The sequence below is a fragment of the Salvelinus fontinalis genome, chromosome 40 (assembly GCF_029448725.1).
Source record: "Salvelinus fontinalis isolate EN_2023a chromosome 40, ASM2944872v1, whole genome shotgun sequence".
In the NCBI taxonomy this organism is placed as follows: Eukaryota; Metazoa; Chordata; class Actinopteri; order Salmoniformes; family Salmonidae; genus Salvelinus; species Salvelinus fontinalis.
In genome coordinates this window covers 21,515,674-21,537,948 of record NC_074704.1, presented here as the reverse complement: position 1 = coordinate 21,537,948, position 22,275 = coordinate 21,515,674, and the positions used below count along the sequence as shown (strand labels likewise).

Below are 22,275 nucleotides of genomic sequence, written 5' to 3'. Positions count from 1 at the left end.
ACACACCGACAAACACCCCCCACTCTGGGGAGAGTAGTGGTGCTACAGTGATGCCATGCCATCCCACGCTAACTGGAGCACCCCGACACACAGACGGTCCTGTTAGCTCATCCACTACTGAATCTTCAAATCAGATGACATTTATTTTCACCTCAGATTAAAGTTTAAGGAGAATGTAGGGTTATTCATAAGACAAGGACAACAATCGATTAAGAAATCATTTGGAAGAATGTATTGGAGGATGTTATTGATTCACACAGTGCACGGTCAATTAGACTCCTAATATAAACAGAATTGAGATAGTTGCTATTCATACTTTTTCACTTGGTTTTATTCATCTTCTCCTGGAGAGAGAGAACATGTATTTACTGTGGTAACAGTACTGTTTGCTTTATGGATGAACAACTGTTTCTATCCTATGTTAATTCATACAGTTGAAGTCGGAAGTTTACATGCACCTTAGCCAAATACATTTAAACTCAGTTTTTTTTATAATAGTAGAGAGAATGATTTATTTCAGCTTTTACATTCCCAGTGGGTCAGAGGTTTACATACACTCAATTAGTATTTGGTAGCATTGCCTTTAAATTGTTTAACTTGGGTCAAACGTTTCCGGTAGAATTCTGGCCCATTCCTCCTGACAGAGCTGGTGTAACTGAGTCAGGTTTGTAGGCCTCCTTGCTCACACACGCTTTTTCAGTTCTGCCCACAAATTTTCTATGGGATTGAGGTCAGGGCTTTGTGATGGCCACTCCAATACCTTGACTTTGTTGTCCTTAAGCCATTTTGCCACAACTTTGCTTGCGTTCACGCTTTAACTTCCTGACTGACGTCTTGAGATGTTGCTTCAATATATCCACATAATTTTCCTGCCTCATGATGCCATATATTTTGTGAAGTGCACTAGTCCCTCCTGTAGCAAAGCACCCCCACAACATGATGCTACCACCCCGTGCTTCACGGTTGGGATGGTGTTCTTCGACTTGCAAGGCTCCCCCTTTTTCCTCCAAACATAAAGATGGTCATTATGGCCAAACAGTTCTATTTCTGTTTCATCAGACCAGAGGACATTTCTCCAAAAAGTACTATCTTTGTCTCCACGTGCAGTGTCAAACGTAGTCTGGCTTTTTTATGGCGGTTTTGGAGCAGTGGCTTCTTCCTTGCTGAGCGGCCTTTCAGATTATGTTGATATAGGACTCGTTTTACTGTGGATATAGATACTTTGTACCTGTTTCCTCCAGCATCTTCACAAGGTCCTTTGTTATTGTTCTGGGATTGATTTGCACTTTTCGCACCGAAGTACATTCATCTCTAGGAGACAGAACGCGTCTCTTTCCTGAGCGGTATGATGGCTGCGTGGTCCCATGGTGTTTATACTTGCGTACTATTGTTTGTACAGATGAACGTGGTACCTTCAGAAGTTTGGAAATTGCTCTAAAGGATGAACCAGACTGAACCAGATGTCAAGCAAAGAGGTACTGAGTTTGTTGGTAGGCCTTGAAATACATCCACAGGTACAACTCCAATTGACTCAAATTATGTCAATTAGCCTATCGGAAGCTTCTAAAGCCACGACATCATCTTCTGGAATTTTCCAAGCTGTTTAAAGGCACAGTCAAATTAGTGTATGTAAACTTCTGACCCACTGGAATTGTGATACAGTGAAATATACGTGAAATAATCTGTCTGAAAAACAATTGTTGGAAAAATTACTTGTGTCATGCATAAAGTAGATGTCCTAACCGACTTGCCAAAACTATAGTTTGTTAACAAGAAATTTGTGGAGTGGTTGAAAAACTAGTTTTAATGACTCCAACCTAAGTGTATGTAAACTTCCGACTTCAACTGTATATATAATAATTAGGTGGGTGCTTATATGTGTCACATTTCACACGTGAATTGGAAAACAACATTTTTGCATATCCCACTCCCCCTGAGACACCCTCAGAGAGTGGGGTCACAGCCAGGGATCAGCCATTATTAACGGGAGACCCTGGAGCAATTAGGGTTAAGTGCCTTGCTCACAGGCACATCGGCAGATTTTTCACCTATTCGGCTCGGGGATTTGAACCAGTGACCTTTCGCTTACTGGCCCAACACTCTTCTGTTATTTGATCTTCAAGGAGGGCAGACGGGTGTACTTGAAGCTCTCAGAGCCTTGTTCGTGCCCTTTCTTGTTGTACCACTAAGACTAAAACAGGGCTTTTCTAGAGGTGTGCTGTGTTCGTATTGAGCTGTCCGCGCATGACAACATCCCTCGTCAACAAGGAAGCTCCGTATGAAACACTAAGGCCCCCCTGGGAGAGCTCATGCTAACACTGATGTCATCTGTGGTCACTGAGGATCAGCACAGAGACAATGCTATGGCTGACTGGCTCAATAGAGCTATAGGAAGTAGACTGACCTCTCTATAGTACACGTCTCTAGATAGAGCTATAACAAGTAGATTGGCCTGTAGCTGGCTCAATAGAGCTACAGCGAGTATCAAATCAAATTCAAATGTACTCATGAAGCCCTTTTTACTTCAGCCGATGTCACAAAGTGCTTATACAGAAACTCAGCCTAAAACCCCAAACAGCAAGCAATGCAGATATAGACGCACGGTGGCTAGGAAAAACTTCCCTAGGAAAGCAGGAATCTAGGAAGAAACCTAGAGAGGAACCAGGCTCTGAGGGGTGGCCAGTCCTCTTTTGGCAGTGCCAGGTGGAGATTATAAGAGTACATTGCCACTAAGGCCAGATTGGTCTTCAAGGTGTTCACATGTTCATAGATGATCAGCAGGGTCAAATAATAATCACAGTGGTTGTAGAGGGTGCAACAGCGCAGCACCTCAGGAGTAAATGTAAGTTGGCTTTTCATAGCTGAGCATTCTGAGGTCTAGACAGCAGGTGCGGTAGAGAGAGAGAGAGAGAGGGGGGGGGGGGGGGGGGGGGGGTCGAAAACAGCAGGTCCGGGACAAAGGAGCACGTCCAGTGAACAGGTCAGGGTTCCATAGCCACAGGCAAAACAGCAGAAACCGGATCAGCAGCAAGACCAGGTGGACTGGGGACGGGGACAGCCAGGAGTCACCAGGCCAGGTAGTCCTGAGGCATGATCCTAGGGCTCAGTAGACTGGCTTGTAGCTGAATCTGGATACACTTAGAAAAAAGGGTTCCAAAAGGGGTTTTCAGCTGTCCCCAAAGGAGAACCTTTTTTGACTCCAGGTAGATGTCACGCCCTGGCCTTAGTATTCTTTGTTTTCTTTATTATTTTAGTTAGGTCAGGGTGTGACATGGGGAATGTTTGTGTTTTGTTGTTTTTGGGTGATTCTATGGTAAAGGGGTTGTTGGGTGTAGTATATGGGTTTGTGTTGAGTACATGTGTCTAGCGTTGTCTATGTATGTTTAGTTGTCTAGGAGAGTCTATGGTTACCTGAATGAGTTCCCAATTAGAGACAGCTGATTTCGGTTGTCTCTGATTGGGAGCCTTATTTAGGGTAGCCATAGGCTTTCATTTGTTGTGAGTAGTTGTCTATGTGATACGTTTGTAGCCAGTGTGTGCACATCGTTGTTTAGCTTCACGATCGTTTTCTTGTTTTGTTTAGTGTTTAAGTGTTTTTGTTTCGTTTGCCTTCTTCGTTAAATAAAAAGGAGATGGCTTATTTTCCTAAAGCTGCGTTTTGGTCCGTCAATCCTCCACACGATCGTGACAGTAGAACTCTTTTGGGTTCCGTGTAGAACCCTCTGTGGAAAGGGTTGTACATGGAACCAAACAGCTTTCTACCTGGAACCAAACGGTTTCTACCAGGAACCGAATAGGTTTCTTCAAAGGGTTCTCCTACGGGCACAGCAGAAGAACCCTTTAAGGTTCTAGATAGCACCTTTTTTTCCCTAAGAGCGTAGAGCTATAACAACTGCACTGACATGCAGCTAGCGCTAAGAGCTACAGTAAGTGGAGGGGACTGACCTGTAGCTGACGCTGATGGAATTGACTGATTGTTGATGTCTCTCCGAGGATGCAGCAAGTACAGTGGATTGACTTGTAACTGACCCTACAGCATGTAGGCTAATGTATTCAGACTGCCTAGTGGCATGTTCATGTTAATGATTTGACCTCTAATATGTGAGGTAATTACCAGCAGCCTGTGTGGTCACATTGTACCTTTGGGCGATTCCACACGAGCTGAATATTTTTTTTATATCTCAGATTGTTCTGTCAATTCTCACGTAGAAACTTCATTGGAAGGAATGTTTGATTTTTTTTTTTTACATTTGTTTCACAAAACATTTTTGAGAAAATCGTGATGAAAGTGGCTTTTTTTAGGCCCTTTTTCAACCTGCCTCCTGTAAGACACTATGATCTGTGACCCGTACATGATACAGACAACATCATGGTGTCGTTATACTCTTTTATAGTGTGCTCTATCATAAGGAGTACGTCTAGATTCTGAAATAAAAACAATGTCATATTCATTTATTCAATATTAGACATGTTGTTTAGAACACTACCCTCTACAAGAACATACCATTTCCATAGTGGGCTCTCCACCGACACAGTGAATGGGAAAATGGATTCAAAAGGAAACTTGACTTGCTGACTGACGAATCATAAAGGCGGCGGCAGGTAGCCTAGTGGTTAGAGTGTTGGACTTATAACCGAAAGGTTGCAAGATCGAATCCCCGAGCTGACAAGGTAAAAACCTGTTGTTCTGCCCCTGAAAAAGGCAGTAAACCCACTGTTCCTAGGCCATCATTGTAAATAAGAATTTGTTCTTAACTGACTTGCCTAGTTCCAATTTGTAAGTTGCTCTGGATAAGAATGTCTGCTAAATGACTTAAATGTAATGGAGGGCTGTGATTGGTTAATTACCTATAATTTCAATTTCTATGTATACAATTGGTCATATCATTAAAAGTACCAGAGAGCCATTCTGGGCATTTTTAACTAGTATATTGTTACAAACAATATGTCTAAAACTAAGTTAAATCAAAAAGTGTCGGTTTGAGATATTCATATTTTTTATGTTGAATAAAGAAATGTATTTCAGAATCTAGACGTACTCCTTATGATAGAGCACACTATAAAAGAGTATAACGACACCATGATGTTGTCTGTATCATGTACGGGTCACAGATCATAGGGTCTTACTGTATAGGTCTAAAATGGACCTAAATTGAATGACCAATTTCATCATGACTTTCTCCAAAATGGTTTGTGATACAAATGTAAAAACCATGTTTAACATCCTTCCTCCCTATGAAGTTTCTATGTGAGAATTGCCAGAACAATCTGAGATACAGCACCAAAAATATTTTCCGCTGCCGCTGGCCTGTAATCGCCACTTTACTAACTGATCCAGGGTCAGTGTGTGGTTTGCTCTTAATTAATACTACTGTTAACTGGTAGCCTACCCATTGACAGTCATCTTCTATTTAACCATCAGACCGTTGAACTCAGCTTCTGGCTGGATCACAAATGCCTTTTGAATTGGCATTTTGTAATAAAAATAACCTAAATGACATTGTTATAACAACCCTTTTAGCACAGCAGCCAATGAGATCAAATGGAGTGTTTCCATGTGCCAATAAGATCGCAGCAAGATGTATCCGTGTCCAAATGGCCATCACGATCATTACGGCTCATCAGGAGTCAATGACAGCTAGGACAGTCGTCAAGGTAACCCGTCACACGGTGATGGGTTGACACGGCGATGCGTTAGGACCCCAAGGACACTATGTCACTCACTGTCACACAGGGGCCTCATCTGTCACTGTGGAGGGAGATAACTACCAGATTGCATGGGGGGAGAAAGCGAGAAAGGGAGAGAGAAGAGAGTAGAGAAAGAGACAGGCAATGAGACAGATCCTAGAGGAGAGTAGTGAGAGTCCAAAGAGAGGTGGGGAGACAGGGAGTGAGAGAGGGACAGATAGTAAGGAGAAAGGAGAGTAGAGAGAGGAGAGAGAGTATTTTTATTTCATTTATATTTTACCTTTATTTAACTAGGCAAGTCAGTTAAGAACAAATTCTTATTTTCAATGACGGCCTAGGAACAGTGGGTTAACTGCCTAGTTCAGGGGAGAAAGAGAGTATGGAGAGAAAGCGAAAGAGAGAGAGACGGTGAAGAAAAAAGTGAGAGAGAGAGACATAATAGGTTGCCATGGAAAGAAAAAATGGTGACCTTCTCCCACAGTTCTCCTGTAGAGGACTTAATCTGCTGTAATTACCTGTCAAGTCAATAGGACTGGAGTGTGATGGAGGAGAGGACTCACACCAGGTGATTACCATGACAATCACACCTCATACCCACTTACATGATGATAGTGCAGACAAGAATATACAGTGACCTCTCTGTCTTAAAGGGAATGGTCTCAGATACGGTTAGTCATAGGGTTGTATGCCACAAGGCAGTGGTGTAAAGTACTTAAGTAAAACTACTTTAAAGTACTACTTAAGTAGTTATTTTTTCGGGTATCTGTACTTCACTTCACTATTTATATTTTTGACAACTTTTCCTTTTACTTCACTACATTCCTAAAGAAAATAATGTACTTTTTACATTTTCCCTGACACCCAAAAATTATTTTGACAGGAAAATGGTCCAATTCACACACTTAACTAGAACACATCCCTGTTCATCCCTACGGCCTCTGATCTGTTAGACTCATGAAACACAAATGCTTTATTTGTAAATTATGTGTGAGTGTTGGAGTGTGCCCCTCTCTATCCATCAATAACAAAACAATTTTAAAAAATTGTGCCATCCGGCTTGTTTAATATAAGGAATTTTAAATGATTTATACTTTTACGTTTGATACTTAAGTACATTTTAGCAATTCCATGTACTTTTGATACTTAAGTATATTTATAACCAAATACTTTTAGACTTTTACTCAAGTAGTATTTTACTGGGTGACTTTCACTTTTACTTGAGTCATTTTCTATTAAGATATCTTTACTTTTACTCAAGTATGACAATTGAGTACTTTTTCCACCACTGCCACAAGGCAGTATTATGTCGTTTTACTCTTCCAATTGGTTGGTTGGTATACGTTGGGGTAGGCAGCTCACTCCAGATTGTAACAGTCCTGACCTATTTATGTTAGTTTTTATGTGTTTATGGTCAGGGCATGTGTTTTGGGTGGGCAGTCTATGTTATCTGTTTCTATGTTGGTTTCGGTTTGCCTGGTATGGCTCTTGATTAGAGGCAGGTGGTTTGCATTTTCCTCTAATCAAGAGTCATATTTAGGTAGGGCATTCTCACTGTTTGTTTGTGGGTGATTGTCTCCTGTGATGTTTCGTGTTGTTCGATATGTATTCACTTTTGGAGCTGTTTGGCTGTTCGTATGTTTCGATGTCCGTTCCTGTTCGTGAGTTTACGTTTGTCATGTGAGTTTATGTTCAGGTTCCGTTCTACGTCGTTTTTGTTATTTTGTAAGTTTTGAAAGTGTTTTGTTTTCGTGTCATCAGTTTTCGTATATATAATAAAGATGGCATATTTCCCTGACTCCGCATTTTGGTCCGAAGATCCTTCTCTCCTCACCTCTTCCGAGGATGAGGAAAGCGACAGCTCTTACAGAATCACCCACCAAAATACAGAGACCAAGCGGTATGGGAATGCTCGACGGAGCAACAAGGACTTTTGGACTTGGGAGGAGATCCTGTCTGGTAGAGGACCCTGGGCGCAAACTGGAGAACATCGCTGCTCTCGTGAGAAGAGTGAGGCAGCCACAGCCCAAGAGCGGTGGTTTAAGGAGGCAGCTAGGAGACGTGGATGGAAGCCGGAGAATCAAGCTCGAAACCGGAATTATGAGGGGACACGTTTTGCACGGAAGCCCGAAAAGCCCGTGAGTAACTCCCAAAAATTTCTTGGGGGGGGGGCTAAAGGGTAGTGGGCCAAGGGCAGGTAGGAGACCTGCGCCCACTTCCCAGGCTAACCGTGGAGAGCGGGAGTACGGGCAGACACCGTGTTACGCAGTAGAGCGCACGGTGTCTCCTGTACGAGTGCATAGCCCAGTGCGGGTTATTCCACCTCCCCGCACTGGGAGGGCTAGATTGGGCATTGAGCCAGGTGTCATGAGGCCGGCTCAACGTGTCTGGTCTCCAGTGCGTCTCCTCGGGCCGGCATACATGGCACCTGCCTTACGCATGGTTTCCCCGGTTCGCCTGCATAGCCCAGTGCGGGCTATTCCACCTCGCCGCACTGGCAGGGCGACCGGGAGCATTCAACCAGGTAAGGTTGGGCAGGCTCAATGCTCAAGAGAGCCAGTACGCCTGCACGGTCCGGTATTTCCGGCGCCACCTCCCCGCCCCAGCCTAGTACCTACAGTGCCTACATTACGCACTAGGCTACCAGTGCATTTCCAGAGCCCTGTTCCTCCTCCACGCACTCTCCCTATAGTGTGTGTATCCAGTTCAGTGCCTCCAGTTCCGGCACCACGCACCAGGTCTACAGTGCGCCGTATGCGGCCAGAGCCATCCGTCTCCCCAGCGCCATCTGAGCCATCCGTCTCCCCAGCGCCATCTGAGCCATCCGTCTCCCCAGCGCCATCTGAGCCATCCGTCTCCCCAGCGCCATCTGAGCCATCCGTCTGCCAGGAGCCTGCAAAGCCGCCCATCTGCCATGAGCCTGCAAAGCCGCCCGTCTGCCATGAGCCTACAGAGCCATCCGCCAGACAGGAGCCGCTAGAGCCGTCAGCCAGACAGGAGCCGCTAGAGCCGCCCGCCAGACAGGATCTGCCAGAGCCGCCAACCAGACAGGATCTGCCAGAGCCGCCAACCAGACAGGATCTGCCAGAGCCGCCAATCAGACAGGATCTGCCAGAGCCGTCAGCGAGCCATGAGCAGCCAGAGCCGTCAGAGAGCCATGAGCAGCCAGAGCCGTCAGAGCGCCATGAGCGTCGAGAGCCGTCAGCCTGCCATGAGCGTCGAGAGCCGTCAGCCTGCCATGAGCGTCGAGAGCCGTCAGCCTGCCATGAGCGTCGAGAGCCGTCAGCCTGCCATGAGCGTCGAGAGCCGTCAGCCTGCCATGAGCGTCGAGAGCCGTCAGCCTGCCATGAGCGTCGAGAGCCGTCAGCCTGCCATGAGTGTAGAGAGCCGTCAGTCTGCCATGAGCGTCGAGAGCCGTCAGCCTGCATGGACCTGCCAGAGCCGTCCAAACAGGACCTGCCAGAGTCCTTCAGCCGGGATCTGCCCCTTGTCCCGGTGTTGCCCCTTGTCCCGGTGCTGCCCCTTGTCCCGGTGCTGCCCCTTGTCCCGGTGCTGCCCCTTGTCCCGGTGCTGCCCCTTGTCCCGGTGCTGCCCCTTGTCCCAGTGATGGTCCTTATTCCAGTGATGGTCCTTATCCTGGTGCTGCCCCTTGTTCTGGTGTTGCCCCTTGTCCCGGTGCTACCCCTTGTCCCGGTGCTGCCCCTTGTCCTGGTGCTAGCTGTTTATTTAGGGGAAGGTAGTGTTAGGGTGGGCATTAGAAGGGGTAGAAAGAAGAGGAGAGTGACTATGGTGGTATGGGGACAGCGTCCTGAACCGGAACCACCACCGTGGTCAACTGCCCACCCGGACCCTCCCCTGGACTTTGTGCTGGTGCGCCCGGCGTTCGCACCTTGGGGGGGGGGGGTACTGTAACAGTCCTGACCTATTTATGTTAGTTTTTATGTGTTTATGGTCAGGGCATGTGTTTTGGGTGGGCAGTCTATGTTATCTGTTTCTATGTTGGTTTCGGTTTGCCTGGTATGGCTCTTGATTAGAGGCAGGTGGTTTGCATTTTCCTCTAATCAAGAGTCATATTTAGGTAGGGCATTCTCACTGTTTGTTTGTGGGTGATTGTCTCCTGTGATGTTTCGTGTTGTTCGATATGTATTCACTTTTGGAGCTGTTTGGCTGTTCGTATGTTTCGATGTCCGTTCCTGTTCGTGAGTTTACGTTTGTCATGTGAGTTTATGTTCAGGTTCCGTTCTACGTCGTTTTTGTTATTTTGTAAGTTTTGAAAGTGTTTTGTTTTCGTGTCATCAGTTTTCGTATATATAATAAAGATGGCATATTTCCCTGACTCCGCATTTTGGTCCGAAGATCCTTCTCTCCTCACCTCTTCCGAGGATGAGGAAAGCGACAGCTCTTACACAGATGACTATCACGACAATCAAACCTCATACCCACTGACATTATGATGGAGAAGAATATACTGTGACCTCTCTGCCTTAAAGGGAATGGTCCAGTGCTGTATCTGAGCTATGAGTATCTCTCACTTTTCAGTGACCCTCCCTTTATGGTTTTCAATGCTACAGTCTGGTATCTTGGAAACAGTTCAAAGGTCATTTTAGTTTATATATATAAAACATCAGGAACACCGGCTCTTTCCATGACAAAAACTGACCATGTGACTCCAGGTGAAAGCTATGAACCCTTATTGATGTCACTTGTTAAATCTGCTTCAATCAGTTGTCGTAACGTTGTATTGATTCATGTGACGATTGCTGATCATCGAATGATTAACGGTTTATGATTACGTGATTAAATGAATCAGGTAATCATTAACTCATTAACCTGGGGCACCATGGGAAAGTTTTGGCTTTATTGAGTTTCTATTTCCCAAATTAACTCAAAGAATATCAGAATATCACTTTTACAGCAGTCGCTAATTAATCAATTTCCTCTACAGTCTCATTCTGAATGTCGCATAATCTGCACAAACCCGAGGTTTACTAAATAAGTCCTTACCACACCAATTGAGTTGATTATTTATTTACTAACAAGCTAAAATGATAATATAAGATACACAAACACACCGTCTAGGCTATTGATTAGAACTTTGTACAATGAAACACGTGATACCCAAAATGGGGATTTCAAAAGAGAGAGAAAGAGAGAGTGCACGAGAGAAAAGCACACTTGGGTGCATTTGTCAACTATGATTATTTTAACCCTAACCTTGCCCTGAACTGCCGCTCGATGGGTCAGAATATAATGATGTAATTACGTGTTGAAAGTCTCTGATGGAGTGTCTCTTCGTGGACCGGGTTCCGACTTCTCCGAGGACGGCACGTCTTCGGTTACCGGGTGTAACTCTGTTTGTCCTCACGGTGTCTGTCCTTTCTCTTAGTGGTGTGTTTCCTCGCCCTGGCTCTGAAAAGGGGTCTTCTGAGGATGGCTAATCAGCCGTGTAGATGGTTCCGGCGTGGGAATGAAATCAGTGTAGACACACGATTCCTTGGAGAGTGGTAACCCGGGTGGTCCTGCTTGAATTCACCCTCTTAGACACTGCTACTCATCCGTAGCATAGATTGTAAAAAAGGTTCCTTTGTCTTCTTCAACCTCGTGTTACGTTTTGGGTTTACAACTAATTTGGACCTTGGCTGCAGCTCGTGGTCACTTACTCTGATATGTTAATTCTTAACTCACATGTTTTATACCCTCGGGTCAGAAATGGGCTTTTCCGCCCAAGGTCTGGATTTTACTCAATTTAAACAACAAACTTCACATTTCATCTTTACAAAAACATTCTCTTTGATCTGGACATTTTCCACACAATGTACAACACGCAGACCTCAGGTACATAGTGTGAAAACTCCTCAAGTTAAAATGTTTTCATTATAACGTCGTCCTTTAACTTTTAATAACATAACAAAAACCACGTTCATTTTCATACTCCATCTATCGTCACTACTACCATTTTGGCTAACGAAACATACTGTCCCAAAGTCCATTTATTGCATGTTACTGTTCAGAGGTAGATTCTCCACAGGTCCATCATACATTCCATCCCTCCATACTGAGAGGACAACGGGTTTTTGTTTGCTGCATTAAGATCTACCATAGGCGGGAGGTGTCATAAACCCCCCCCACCTCCATACCTCTCGATCTCTCCCCCGCTGGTGGGTGTGAGAGGTATCTCTGTAGGATTAGGGTCCACGGTAACTGGATCCGAACAGGCCAGTCATGACACAGTGTAGATGAAGGGGAGGATTTTTAAGCCTTGAGATAATTCAGACATAGATTGTGTGGGGTATGGTAGTAGATGCACCGGTTTGAACGTAACTGCAACACTGCTGGGGTTTTCACGCTCAACATGGGCCAGCATCCTTCTGTAATGCTTTTTGACACCTTGTAGAGTCCATGCGCCGACAAATTGTTCTGAGGGCAAAAGGGGGTGAAACTAAATATTAGGACGGTGTTATATATAGTGCATTCGGAAAGTATTCAGACCCCTTCACTTTTTCCACATTTTGTTACGTTACGACCTTTATTATGAAATGTATTCTATTGTTGTTTTTTTTTAATCTACAGACAATACCCCATAATGACAAATCAAAATGGAAAATATCAAATTAAAATAAGTATTCAGACCCTTTACTCAGTACTTTGTTGAAGCATGTTTGGCAGCGATCACAGCCTCAAGTCTTCTTGGGTATGACGCTACAAGCTTGGCACACCTGTATTTGGGGAGTTTATCCCATTCTTCTCTGCAGATCCTCTCAAGCTCTGTCAGGTTTGCTCTGTTCATCTTTCCCTCGATCCTGACTAGTCTCCCAGTCCCTGCCGCTGAAAAACATCCCCACAGCATGATGCTGCCACCACCATGCTTCACCGTAGGGATGGTGCCAGGTTTCCTCCAAACGTGACGATTGGCATTCAGGACAAAGAGTTCAATCTTGGTTTCATCAAACCAGAGAATCTTGTTTCTCATGGTCTGAGAGTCCTTTAGGTGCCTTTTAGCAAACTCCAAGTGGGCTGTCATGTGCCTTTTACTGAGGATTGGCTTGCGTCTGGCCACTCTACCATAAAGGCCTGATTGGTGGAGTGCTGCAGAGATGGTTGTTCTTCTGGAAGGTTCTCCCATCTCCACAGAGGAACTCTGAAGCTCTGTCAGAGTGACCATTGGGTTCTTGGTCACCTCCCTGACCAAGACCCTTCTCACCCGATTGCTCAGTTTGGCATGGCGGCCAGCTCTAGGAAGAGTCTTGGTGGCTCCAAACTTCTTCCATTTAAGAATGATGGAGGCCACTGTCTTCATGGGGACCTTCAATGCTGCAGAAATGTTTTGGTACCCTTCCACAGATCTGTGCCTCACCACAATCCTGTCTTGCAGCTCTACGGAGAATTCCTTTGACCTCATGGCTTGGTTTTTGCTCTGACATGCACTGTCAACTGTGGGACCTTATATAGACAGGTGTGTGCCTTTCCAAATCATGTCCAATCAATTGAACTTAGCACAGGTGTACTCAATCAAGTTGTAGAAACATCTCTAGGATCACCAATCAGCCAAATTTCGAGGCTCATAGCAAAGGGTCTGAAAACTTATGTAAATAAGGTATTTCTGTATTTTTTATACATTTGCTGAAATTACTAAAAAACGTTTTTCGCTTTGTCATTATGGGATATTGTGTGTAGATTGATGAGTAGAAAACTGCATTTAATCCATTTTACAATAAGGCTGTAATGTAACAAAATGTGGAAAAAATTAAGGGGTCTGAATGCACTGTATGCACTGAACAAAAATATGAATGCAATATGTAACAATTTCAAAGATTTTACTGAGTTGAAATTCATATAAGGAAATCAGTCAATTGAAATAAATAAATTAGGCCTAATCCATGGATTTCACATGACTGGGCAGGGGTGCAGCCATTGGTGGGCCTTGGAGGGCATAGTCCCACTCACTTGGCAGGCCCACCCACTGGGAGCCAGGCCCAGCCAATCAGATTGAGACCCCACCCTCCCCCTGAAACGATTCCCAAGGTGAAGAAGCCAGATTTTGAGGTCCTGGGCTGGCGTGGTTACATATGGTCTGCGGTTGTGAGGCCGGTTGGACATACTGCCAAATTCTCTAAATTGACATTGGAGGCAGCTTATGGTAGAGAAAATAACATTCAGTTCTCTGGCAACAGCTCTGGTGGACATTCCTGCAGTCAGCATGCCAATTGCACGCCATCTCAAAACTTGAGACGTCTGTGGCATTATGTTGTGTGACAAAACTGCACATTTTAGAGTGGCTTTTTTATTGTGCCCAGCACAAGGTGCACCTGTGTAATGATCATGCTGTTTAATCAGCTTCTTGTTATGCCACACCTGTCAGGTGGATGGATTATCACTAACAGGGATGTAAACAAATGTGTGCACAACATTTGAGAGAAATTAGCTTTTTGTGCGTATGGAATTCTTCTGGGATTTTTTTATATCAGCTCATGAAACATGGGACCAACACTTTACATCTTGCGTTTATATTTTAGTTCAGTATATATAGTTCCAGTGGTCCAGTTAGTTAAAGCATGGTGGATGTGTAGTACATGGGGATGTGTGAAACCTGAAGTTTCCCAACTTTCTCCAGTGAATAGCTAGCTTTTTGTGTTGCGCCGACTGGTAAGACAAGGCGGTCACGTGTGCTAGCATCCACCATAGTGTGCTAGCAAGGCAGAGGTGCTTGGTGTGAGCGGAATCAGGAGGTGTTACTCGCACAACAACAGGGTTGTGGGTTTGACTCCCGGCAAGGACCACATACCAATAATATATTTTCTGTGTTTCACTTTGGATAAACTCACCTGATAGATCATTATTATTGTTATTATACTAATATATTTTCCATTTCTAAAGCCCTTTTAAATCATTCAAGATCATTTTTGCACATTGTGTCAGTGAAGGTTTGCAGAAAAGGTATCTTATTCATCTTCAGAATATACGAATTGCATTCTAATCGTGTAAATGGTATATCAGTCAGTCTGGCCCAATGTGTTGTCTGGCTGTGTTTTATATATACAGTTGAAGTCAGACGTTTCAATACACCTTAGCCAAATACATTTAAACTCAGTTTTTCACAATTCCTGACATTTAGTCCGAGTAAAGGTTATCTGTCTTAGGTCAGAATAATAGTAGAGAGAATGATTTATTTCAGCTTATATTTCTTTCATCACATTCCCAGTGGGTCAGAAGTTCACATACACTCAATTAGTATTTGGTAGCATTGCCTTTAAATTGTTAACTTGGGTCAAACGTTTCGGGTAGCCTTCCACAAGCTTCCCACAATAAGTTGGGTGAATTTTGGCCCATTCCTCCTGACAGAGCTGGTGTAACTGAGTCAGGTTTGTAGGCCTCCTTGCTCGCAGACGCTTTTTACAGTTCTGCCCAAAAATGTCCCATGGGATTGAGGTCAGGGCTTTGTGATGGCCACCCCAATACCTTGACTTTGTTGTCCTTAAGCCATTTTGCCACAACTTTGGAAGTATGCTTGGGGTCATTGTGGTCAGCCTTAACTTCCTGACTGATGTCTTGAGATGTTGCTTCAATATATGCACATAATTTTCCTCCCTCATGATGCCATCTATTTTGTGAAGTGCACCAGTCCCTCCTGCAGCAAAGCACCCCCACAACATGATGCTGCCACCGCTCTTCACAGTTGGGAAAGCAAGCATCCCCAAGCATCCCCCTTTTTACTCCAAACATAACAATGGTTATTATGGCCAAATAGTTCTATTTTTGTTTCATCAGACCAAAGGACATTTCTCCAAAATGTACGATCTTTGTCCCCATGTGCAGTTGCAAACCGTAGTCTGGCTTTTTTATGGCGGTTTTGGAGCAGTGGCTTCTTCCTTGCCAAGCGGCCTTTCAGGTTATGTGAATATAGGACTCTATATTTACTTTGGATATAGATACTTATATATTTGTACCTGTTTGCTCCAGCATCTGCACAAGGTCCTTTGCTGTTGTTCTGGGATTGATTTGCACTTTTCACACCAAAGTACGTTCATCTCTAGGAGACAGAACACGTCTCCTTCCTGAGCGGTATGGCGGCTGCGTGGTCCCCTGGTGTTTATACTTGCGTACTATTGTTTGTACAGATGAACGTTGTACCTTCAGGCATTTGGAAATTGCTCTAAAGGATGAACCAGACTTGTGGAGGTCTCCAATTTTTTTTTCTGAGGTCTTGGCTGATTTCTTTTGATTTTCTCATGATGTCAAGCAAAGAGGCACTGCGTTTGAAGGTAGGCCTTGAAATACATCCACATGTACACCTGCAATTGACTCAAATTATGTCAATTAGCCTATCAGAAGCTTCTAAAGCCATGACATCATTTTCTGGAATTTTCCGAGCTGTTTAAAGGCATAGTCAACTTAATGTATGTACACTTCTAACCCACTGGAATTGTGATACAGTGAATTACAACTGAAGTAATCTGTCTGTAAACAATTGTTGGAAAAATGACTTGTGTCATGCACAAAGTAGATGTCCAAACCGACTTGCCAAAACTAAGATTTGTTAACAAGAAATTTGTGGAGTGGTTGAAAAACGAGTTTTAATGACTCCAACCTAAGTGTATGTAAACTTCCGACTTCAACTGTAGCTGCTGTCTAAATAGATTGACTGTGTATTTGACCTTGGGTTGTCTAGCCAGCAACCACCAAATAATCCTGTAAAGAGAAGTGGAACAATCAGAGCATAAAGAGGATAAAGAGCCTGACCTTATACACACACGCACGCATACACAGCGTCTGCACCCACGACCTCTCTGATTCACTAGGGTGAAATAAATACAGCCGGGGTTACACGTAATTGCATCCACCGGAGTGCGGGGAATGTCAACATTAGTTCCACTTCATAGTTTCATAACTCAGGCCTTTGCGGCAGTGTGTACCATTATAAATTATACTCTAGGTGGTAGGAAGTCTGGGAGTCAGTGTTTGAAAAAGGACATTAATTCATGTATTAGCCTAAGCTAGGCAGGCAAAGTATGCTGCTAGCACAGGAAGCTATACGGCAGTGAGATAAGGATGCTTACGTAATGATGTGAATTGGAGACTGGGCTCGGCTCAATAGAATAGTGAACGTTCCACGCTCTCTTATTATTGGGCTTTTATCGATTGTTTACACTCTCTCTCTCTCTCTCTCTCTCTCTCTCTCTCTCTCTCTCTCTCTCTCTCTCTCTCTCTCTCTCTCTCTCTCTCTCTCTCTCTCTCTCTCTCTCTCTCTCTCTCTCTCTGTCTCTGTCTCTGTCTCTGTTTCTCTCTGTCTCTCTCTGTCTGTAGTGATGGGGGGAGTGGAGTCTCGTGGGGTGCTTAGGAAGATCAGTGACATGCTAGAGGTGATCCTGAAGAGGATGGACAGCCTCTCCAAACTGGACAACAGCACCACCAGCGACACCCGCCGCCTGGATGAACTCAGCTCGGCCATCAACAGGTACGGTCTGGGCTTAGGACAGGCATCTACCTTCCTAGTCTTCCCACTCTTTCTCCTATCTTGTTGCCCGTCCTCCTCCATGCTCTTGTTTGTTTTCTTCTCGTCAGTTCTTCCTCCTTTTCTTTTTCCTTCTCTCTTGTTATTCTCTTCATACCTCTTCTCTTTCTCTCCTCTCTTGTTATTCTCTTCATACCTCTTCTCTTTCTCTCCTCTCTTGTTATTCTCTTCATACCTCTTCTCTTTCTCTCCTCTCTTGTTATTCTCTTCATACCTCTTCTCTTTCTCTCCTATCTTGTTATTCTCTTCATACCTCTTCTCTTTCTCTCCTCTCTTGTTATTCTCTTCATACCCTTCTCTTTCTCTCCTCTCATGTTATTCTCTTCATACCCTTCTCTTTCTCTCCTCTCTTGTTATTCTCTTCATACCCTTCTCTTTCTCTCCTCTTTTGTTATTTTCTTCATACCTCTTCTCTTTCTCTCCTCTTTTGTTATTCTCTTCATACCACTTCTCTTTCTCTCCTCTCTTGTTATTCTCTTCATACCCTTCTCTTTCTCTCCTCTCTTGTTATTCTCTTCATACCCTTCTCTTTCTCTCCTCTCTTGTTATTCTCTTCATACCCTTCTCTTTCTCTCCTCTTTTGTTATTTTCTTCATACCTCTTCTCTTTCTCTCCTCTCTTGTTATTCTCTTCATACCCTTCTCTTTCTCTCCTCTCTTGTTATTCTCTTCATACCCTTCTCTTTCACTCCTCTTTTGGCTGCCAGGTAGTCTTGTCTGCTCTCAGCAGCTTTACAAGGTCAGGGTTGTCTGACCTTGTCGCTACCTTCTTCCATGCACAGATCCACTTCCAGTCCCTCTGTTCCGCCAATATCCAGTTCGACTGTCTGTGCTCTCCATTCAATCCCCTTTACTGCATTTCACATCCGACTTCTAAGGGTTAAACTCTGTGGAAGATACAGAAAGATACACAGACGAGAGATACATGCATAGAATCGATCTATTTTCTTTTAAGGACATTCGAAACATGCTTTCATACTTGTGTTCGTTTTTCAATAGGACAGTGACAGGACAGACAATGAAAGAGGAATGACAGCTACTCTAGGAAGGCCAAGGGTAGGAATGGAACATACAATGGGCTGAACCAAAGCTCCAACCCTGTTGCCGTGGGGCTTACATGCACGTGGTCCAGGAGCTGAGAGCGTTACCGCTCGGTCAGACTCCGGCACTAGAATCCCTCATTTCTATAGCCAACAGAATCAGGCCTCGTTAAATAAGGCCAGACGAACACTTCAGTTCAGCCCTGCATGTGAAAATGGGAGCGGAAGGTGTGATATATATTGTCTGGCGCAGATGTAGAACTAGAATCAATATCTGGTAATGTTCCATTCTTGTGTGAAGACTGTTTCACTCCACCTACTAATTTGAGACAGTTTGCTACAACAGGAAAATGTTCCTGCAGCAACAACAACTGTAATTTGTTATGTAGATTATAATTAACCTTCTACAGTTGATGGACACACCAGTGCATCAATCTAAGTTACATAACAAAAAAAATCCCCATCAGAATCTGTCAGTTTAAGCTAAAGATATCTGTTTTTTTGCATTGGATGTGTCTCAATCCACCACATCCGCCCGTGTCGCACTTCCTCAACTGCGGTGAAAGGAGGCAGAGCTATAGCGGTGTTAGTCAGACCATGAGACATCCCCAAAATCTTCTCACGTAAACGTCTGTAGAGTCCGAACGGTTTCATCTACGGTTTAACAAACGGTTTAACCTTTGAACCCCACAAGTGTCTAGAGACCCGTCTAAAGTTGGTACCATCGATGTGCCAACTTCTGTTTGGTAGCTTCCGAACCGTTTGGGCTACAAACTGACGGGAAAGGGGAGATTCTCACAAACACGATGGTGTTCTCCATTTTGCTCTACGAACCCTAAAGTGTCACAGGACTCTTCTGAAGGTAACCGTTTTTAAAAACAAATTAAAATATGAAGGTAGTTTTGTGCCTACCCCCGAAAAGAAGTTAAATATTTGTAAAAACAAATAAATATCTGTATACAGTACCAGTCAAAAGTTTGTACACACCCATGATAGGGTTTTTCTTTATTTTTACTATTTTCTACATTGTAGAATAATAGTGAAGACATCAAAACTACGAAAGAACACATTGAAGAATCTAAAATATATTTTGATTTGTTTAACACGTTTTTGGTTACTACATGATTCCATATGTGTTATTTCTTATATACAGTATAACATGCGGTGATGGTCCCGTGTGGCTCAGTTGGTAGAGCATGGCGCTTGCAACGCCAGGGTTGTGGGTTCAATTCCCACCGGGGGACCAGGGTTCAATTCCCACGGGGGGACCAGGTTGAATATGTATGAACTTTCCAATTTGTAAGTCGCTCTGGATAAGAGTGTCTGCTAAATGACTTAAATGTAAATGTAACATCATATTTATTTGTAAATGGCCTAATGATTCAGTCAGTTAATCAATTATGTATTTCCATCTACTGTACAGTCAATGCATATTTAATTACTAGAGGCAGTGTGAGTACAGTTACTCTGCTTTGTAATATGTCATTGGACCAGAACCCCTGAGTGGCCCCCAGGGAGAGTTTGTCCCCAGGCAAGGTGTCCCTATGGTCCATAAGGCTTAGACCTCTGTGACTTGGTGATATGCCCTCGAAAACACGTGACCTACACCACCCTATGTATCTGTCACTATGGGACTGTGCTAACAGACATGAGTAAGAAAGGGAGAGAAAGAAAGCGAGAGGGGAAGGGAGAAAAAGAGGCTGAAAGAGAAGAAAAAGATTGATATGGAGACTGAGAGGAGGATAGTGGAGTGGGCAGAGAGCAGAGATAGGAAAGGGGGAAAGAGAGAGAGAGAGAGACCAGCAATGCTGTGGTGGGGCAAAAGACAGAGGGAGAGAGAAAGAACCAGAGAGAGTTCTCCTGTGTTACGTGACGTCACGCAATCAAGCAATGTCCCATCATCCTCGGCACATGCCTTATGAAGAGGGAAACGAATAATTGTTACAGAGACACATTCAAGGATAATCATGATGAAAGATACATATTTGATGTACTGGGATGGCACGCTCTTCAGGATAACAGAGGCAGAGGCCACCTTTACTATGAAAAAGACTAGCTAGAGGAGAGAGGGAGAAAAAGAGAGAGCAACATGAGGGAGTAGGGTGAGGAAATAGGTTTTGGTGATTCAATCATTCAATTCCGTTTCCTGTTTGGGTTTGTTTGGTTTGTTTCTTGTGTGTTCCCGGAAAAGGACTAACTTGACGGAGCGAACTTAGAGGGAGGGAGAGAGAAAAAGAGAGAGAAATAGAGGGGAAGAGAGAGAGAGAGAGAGAGAAAGAGAGAGGGGAATCCAACAGCTAATGATTAAGATATAGAAAGCGAGTGAAGTGGAGAAAAGCGAAAGGAGAGGGAGAGGGAGAGGGAGAGGGAGAGGGAGAGGGACAGGGAGATTAAAAGTAGAGATGAGTGATGTAATAGGAATCACAGGCCACTGGAGCAGAGAGAGCGACGTGGCTTGTCCCCTCCGCGGCAGTCGCCGACTCTAAATGTGTGAGTGAGCGTGCATTTGTTCCTCTCTGTGTCCTTTGTGCACCGCCATTAATCCTCGTGTGCTCCGTCAGAGGGCTGTGCTCTGTGCTTTGGTCCTGTGCCCAGCCTAGCTGGCTTTAACCACCTCAGGTAAACCATCTAACCCCCTCAATGAGACTGTCCAACAACTCCCGTCCCTACACAACCACTCTCCAAGACAAAGTGATTCCAAATCATCTGTTCTGCTGTTGGACACCATTCTAACTGGGCTTCTGGATTTAATTATTAGACACATCCTCAGGAATTCCATTTATTCTAGTCCAAGACAAAGACAGCTGTTCAGCCACTAAGGTGGGCCACTAAGCTCCAGCAATTGTCTTTTGCCCATAGATAACGAATCGTGGCTGTTCTATGCCCTCTATTTCTTTCTGAATGTAGATTATTCCACCTAACTGATTCGGGAGCTCCTGGCTGTACTTGTGTTGAACAGAGTCAGTATGCAGATGTAGGATCTTCATTTGATCACTCTTTAGTCACTGGGAAGTTTCAAGTTTCAAATGCAAACGTGTAGTGCGTTTCAGTTTTAAAAGGATTCTAATGATTGTAATTTCCTCTTTAAAATTTCAGACTTGAGATGCCCGAACAGAAAATGGTTGGAGGAGGGGGGGGGGGGGGGGGCTGCTAGGCTGACATATGGAATTGTTTTAGATGTGTCACGTTCCTGACCTATTTCTGTTAGTTTGTTATATGTGTTAGTTGGTCAGGATGTGAGTTTGGGTGGGCATTCTATGTTTTCTGTTTCTATGTTGGTTTATGGGTTGCCTGGTATGGCTCTTAATTAGAGGCAGGTGTTTGGCGTTCCTCTAATTAAGAGTCATATTTAGGTAGGTGTTTTCACAGTGTTCGGTGTGGGTGATTGTCTCCTGTGTTTGTGTATGTCGTTACGCCACACGGGACTGGTTTCGGTTTGTTTGTTTCAGTGTCATTTATGTGTAGGCTTTTTTCCCTGTTCGTGCGTTCTCGTGTGTTATGTGAGTCCGTTGTTCAGATCTGTCTACACCGTTTACTTGTTTTGTTAGTGTATTAGTCGAGTTCGTGTTTTTCGTTAATAAATATGTCTACAAACTCAGCTGCATTTTGGTTCGATCCCTGCTCCTCCTCTTCTGATGAAGAAGAGGACCCCTTTAGGTAGAAAATGTGGATTTGTTTAACACTTTTTTGTTTACTACATGGTTCCATATGTGTTATTTCATAGTTGATGTCTTCACTATTATTCTACAATGTGGAAAATAGTACAAATAAAGAAAAACCCTGGAATGAGGAGGTGTGTCCAAACTATTTACTGGTCGTGGTTTGGCTGGTGTAGGCCAAACCACGACCAGACCAAACCATTGTAAATAAGAATTTGTTCTTAACTTGCCTAGTTAAATAAAGGTTAAATAAAATAAATACATGTTTTAAATATATGAAGTCACCACATTGAAACGTCAATACGTAGGTATAAAAACTATCAAGGATAAGGACAATAAAGTCAAAAACATATTAGTACTATTATTCGCTAAATTAGGTCTCT

At 43.9% G+C, this 22,275-nt stretch overlaps 1 protein-coding gene and 1 non-coding gene across 2 annotated transcripts in view; both read left to right on the top strand.

Moving 5' to 3' along the window:
- The window catches only part of LOC129839993 (alpha-1,6-mannosylglycoprotein 6-beta-N-acetylglucosaminyltransferase B-like), a gene marked incomplete in the record, with an annotated part of 157,148 nt that overhangs the window by 38,597 nt on the left and 96,276 nt on the right, over positions 1-22,275 (top strand). The window contains 1 exon segment of the mRNA XM_055907761.1: positions 16,987-17,137. Within this exon segment, the coding sequence (XP_055763736.1) occupies positions 16,987-17,137 (151 nt within the window).
- Positions 19,405-19,477, top strand: trnaa-ugc (transfer RNA alanine (anticodon UGC)). Its single transcript has one exon. It is a non-coding gene; the product is annotated as a tRNA-Ala (tRNA).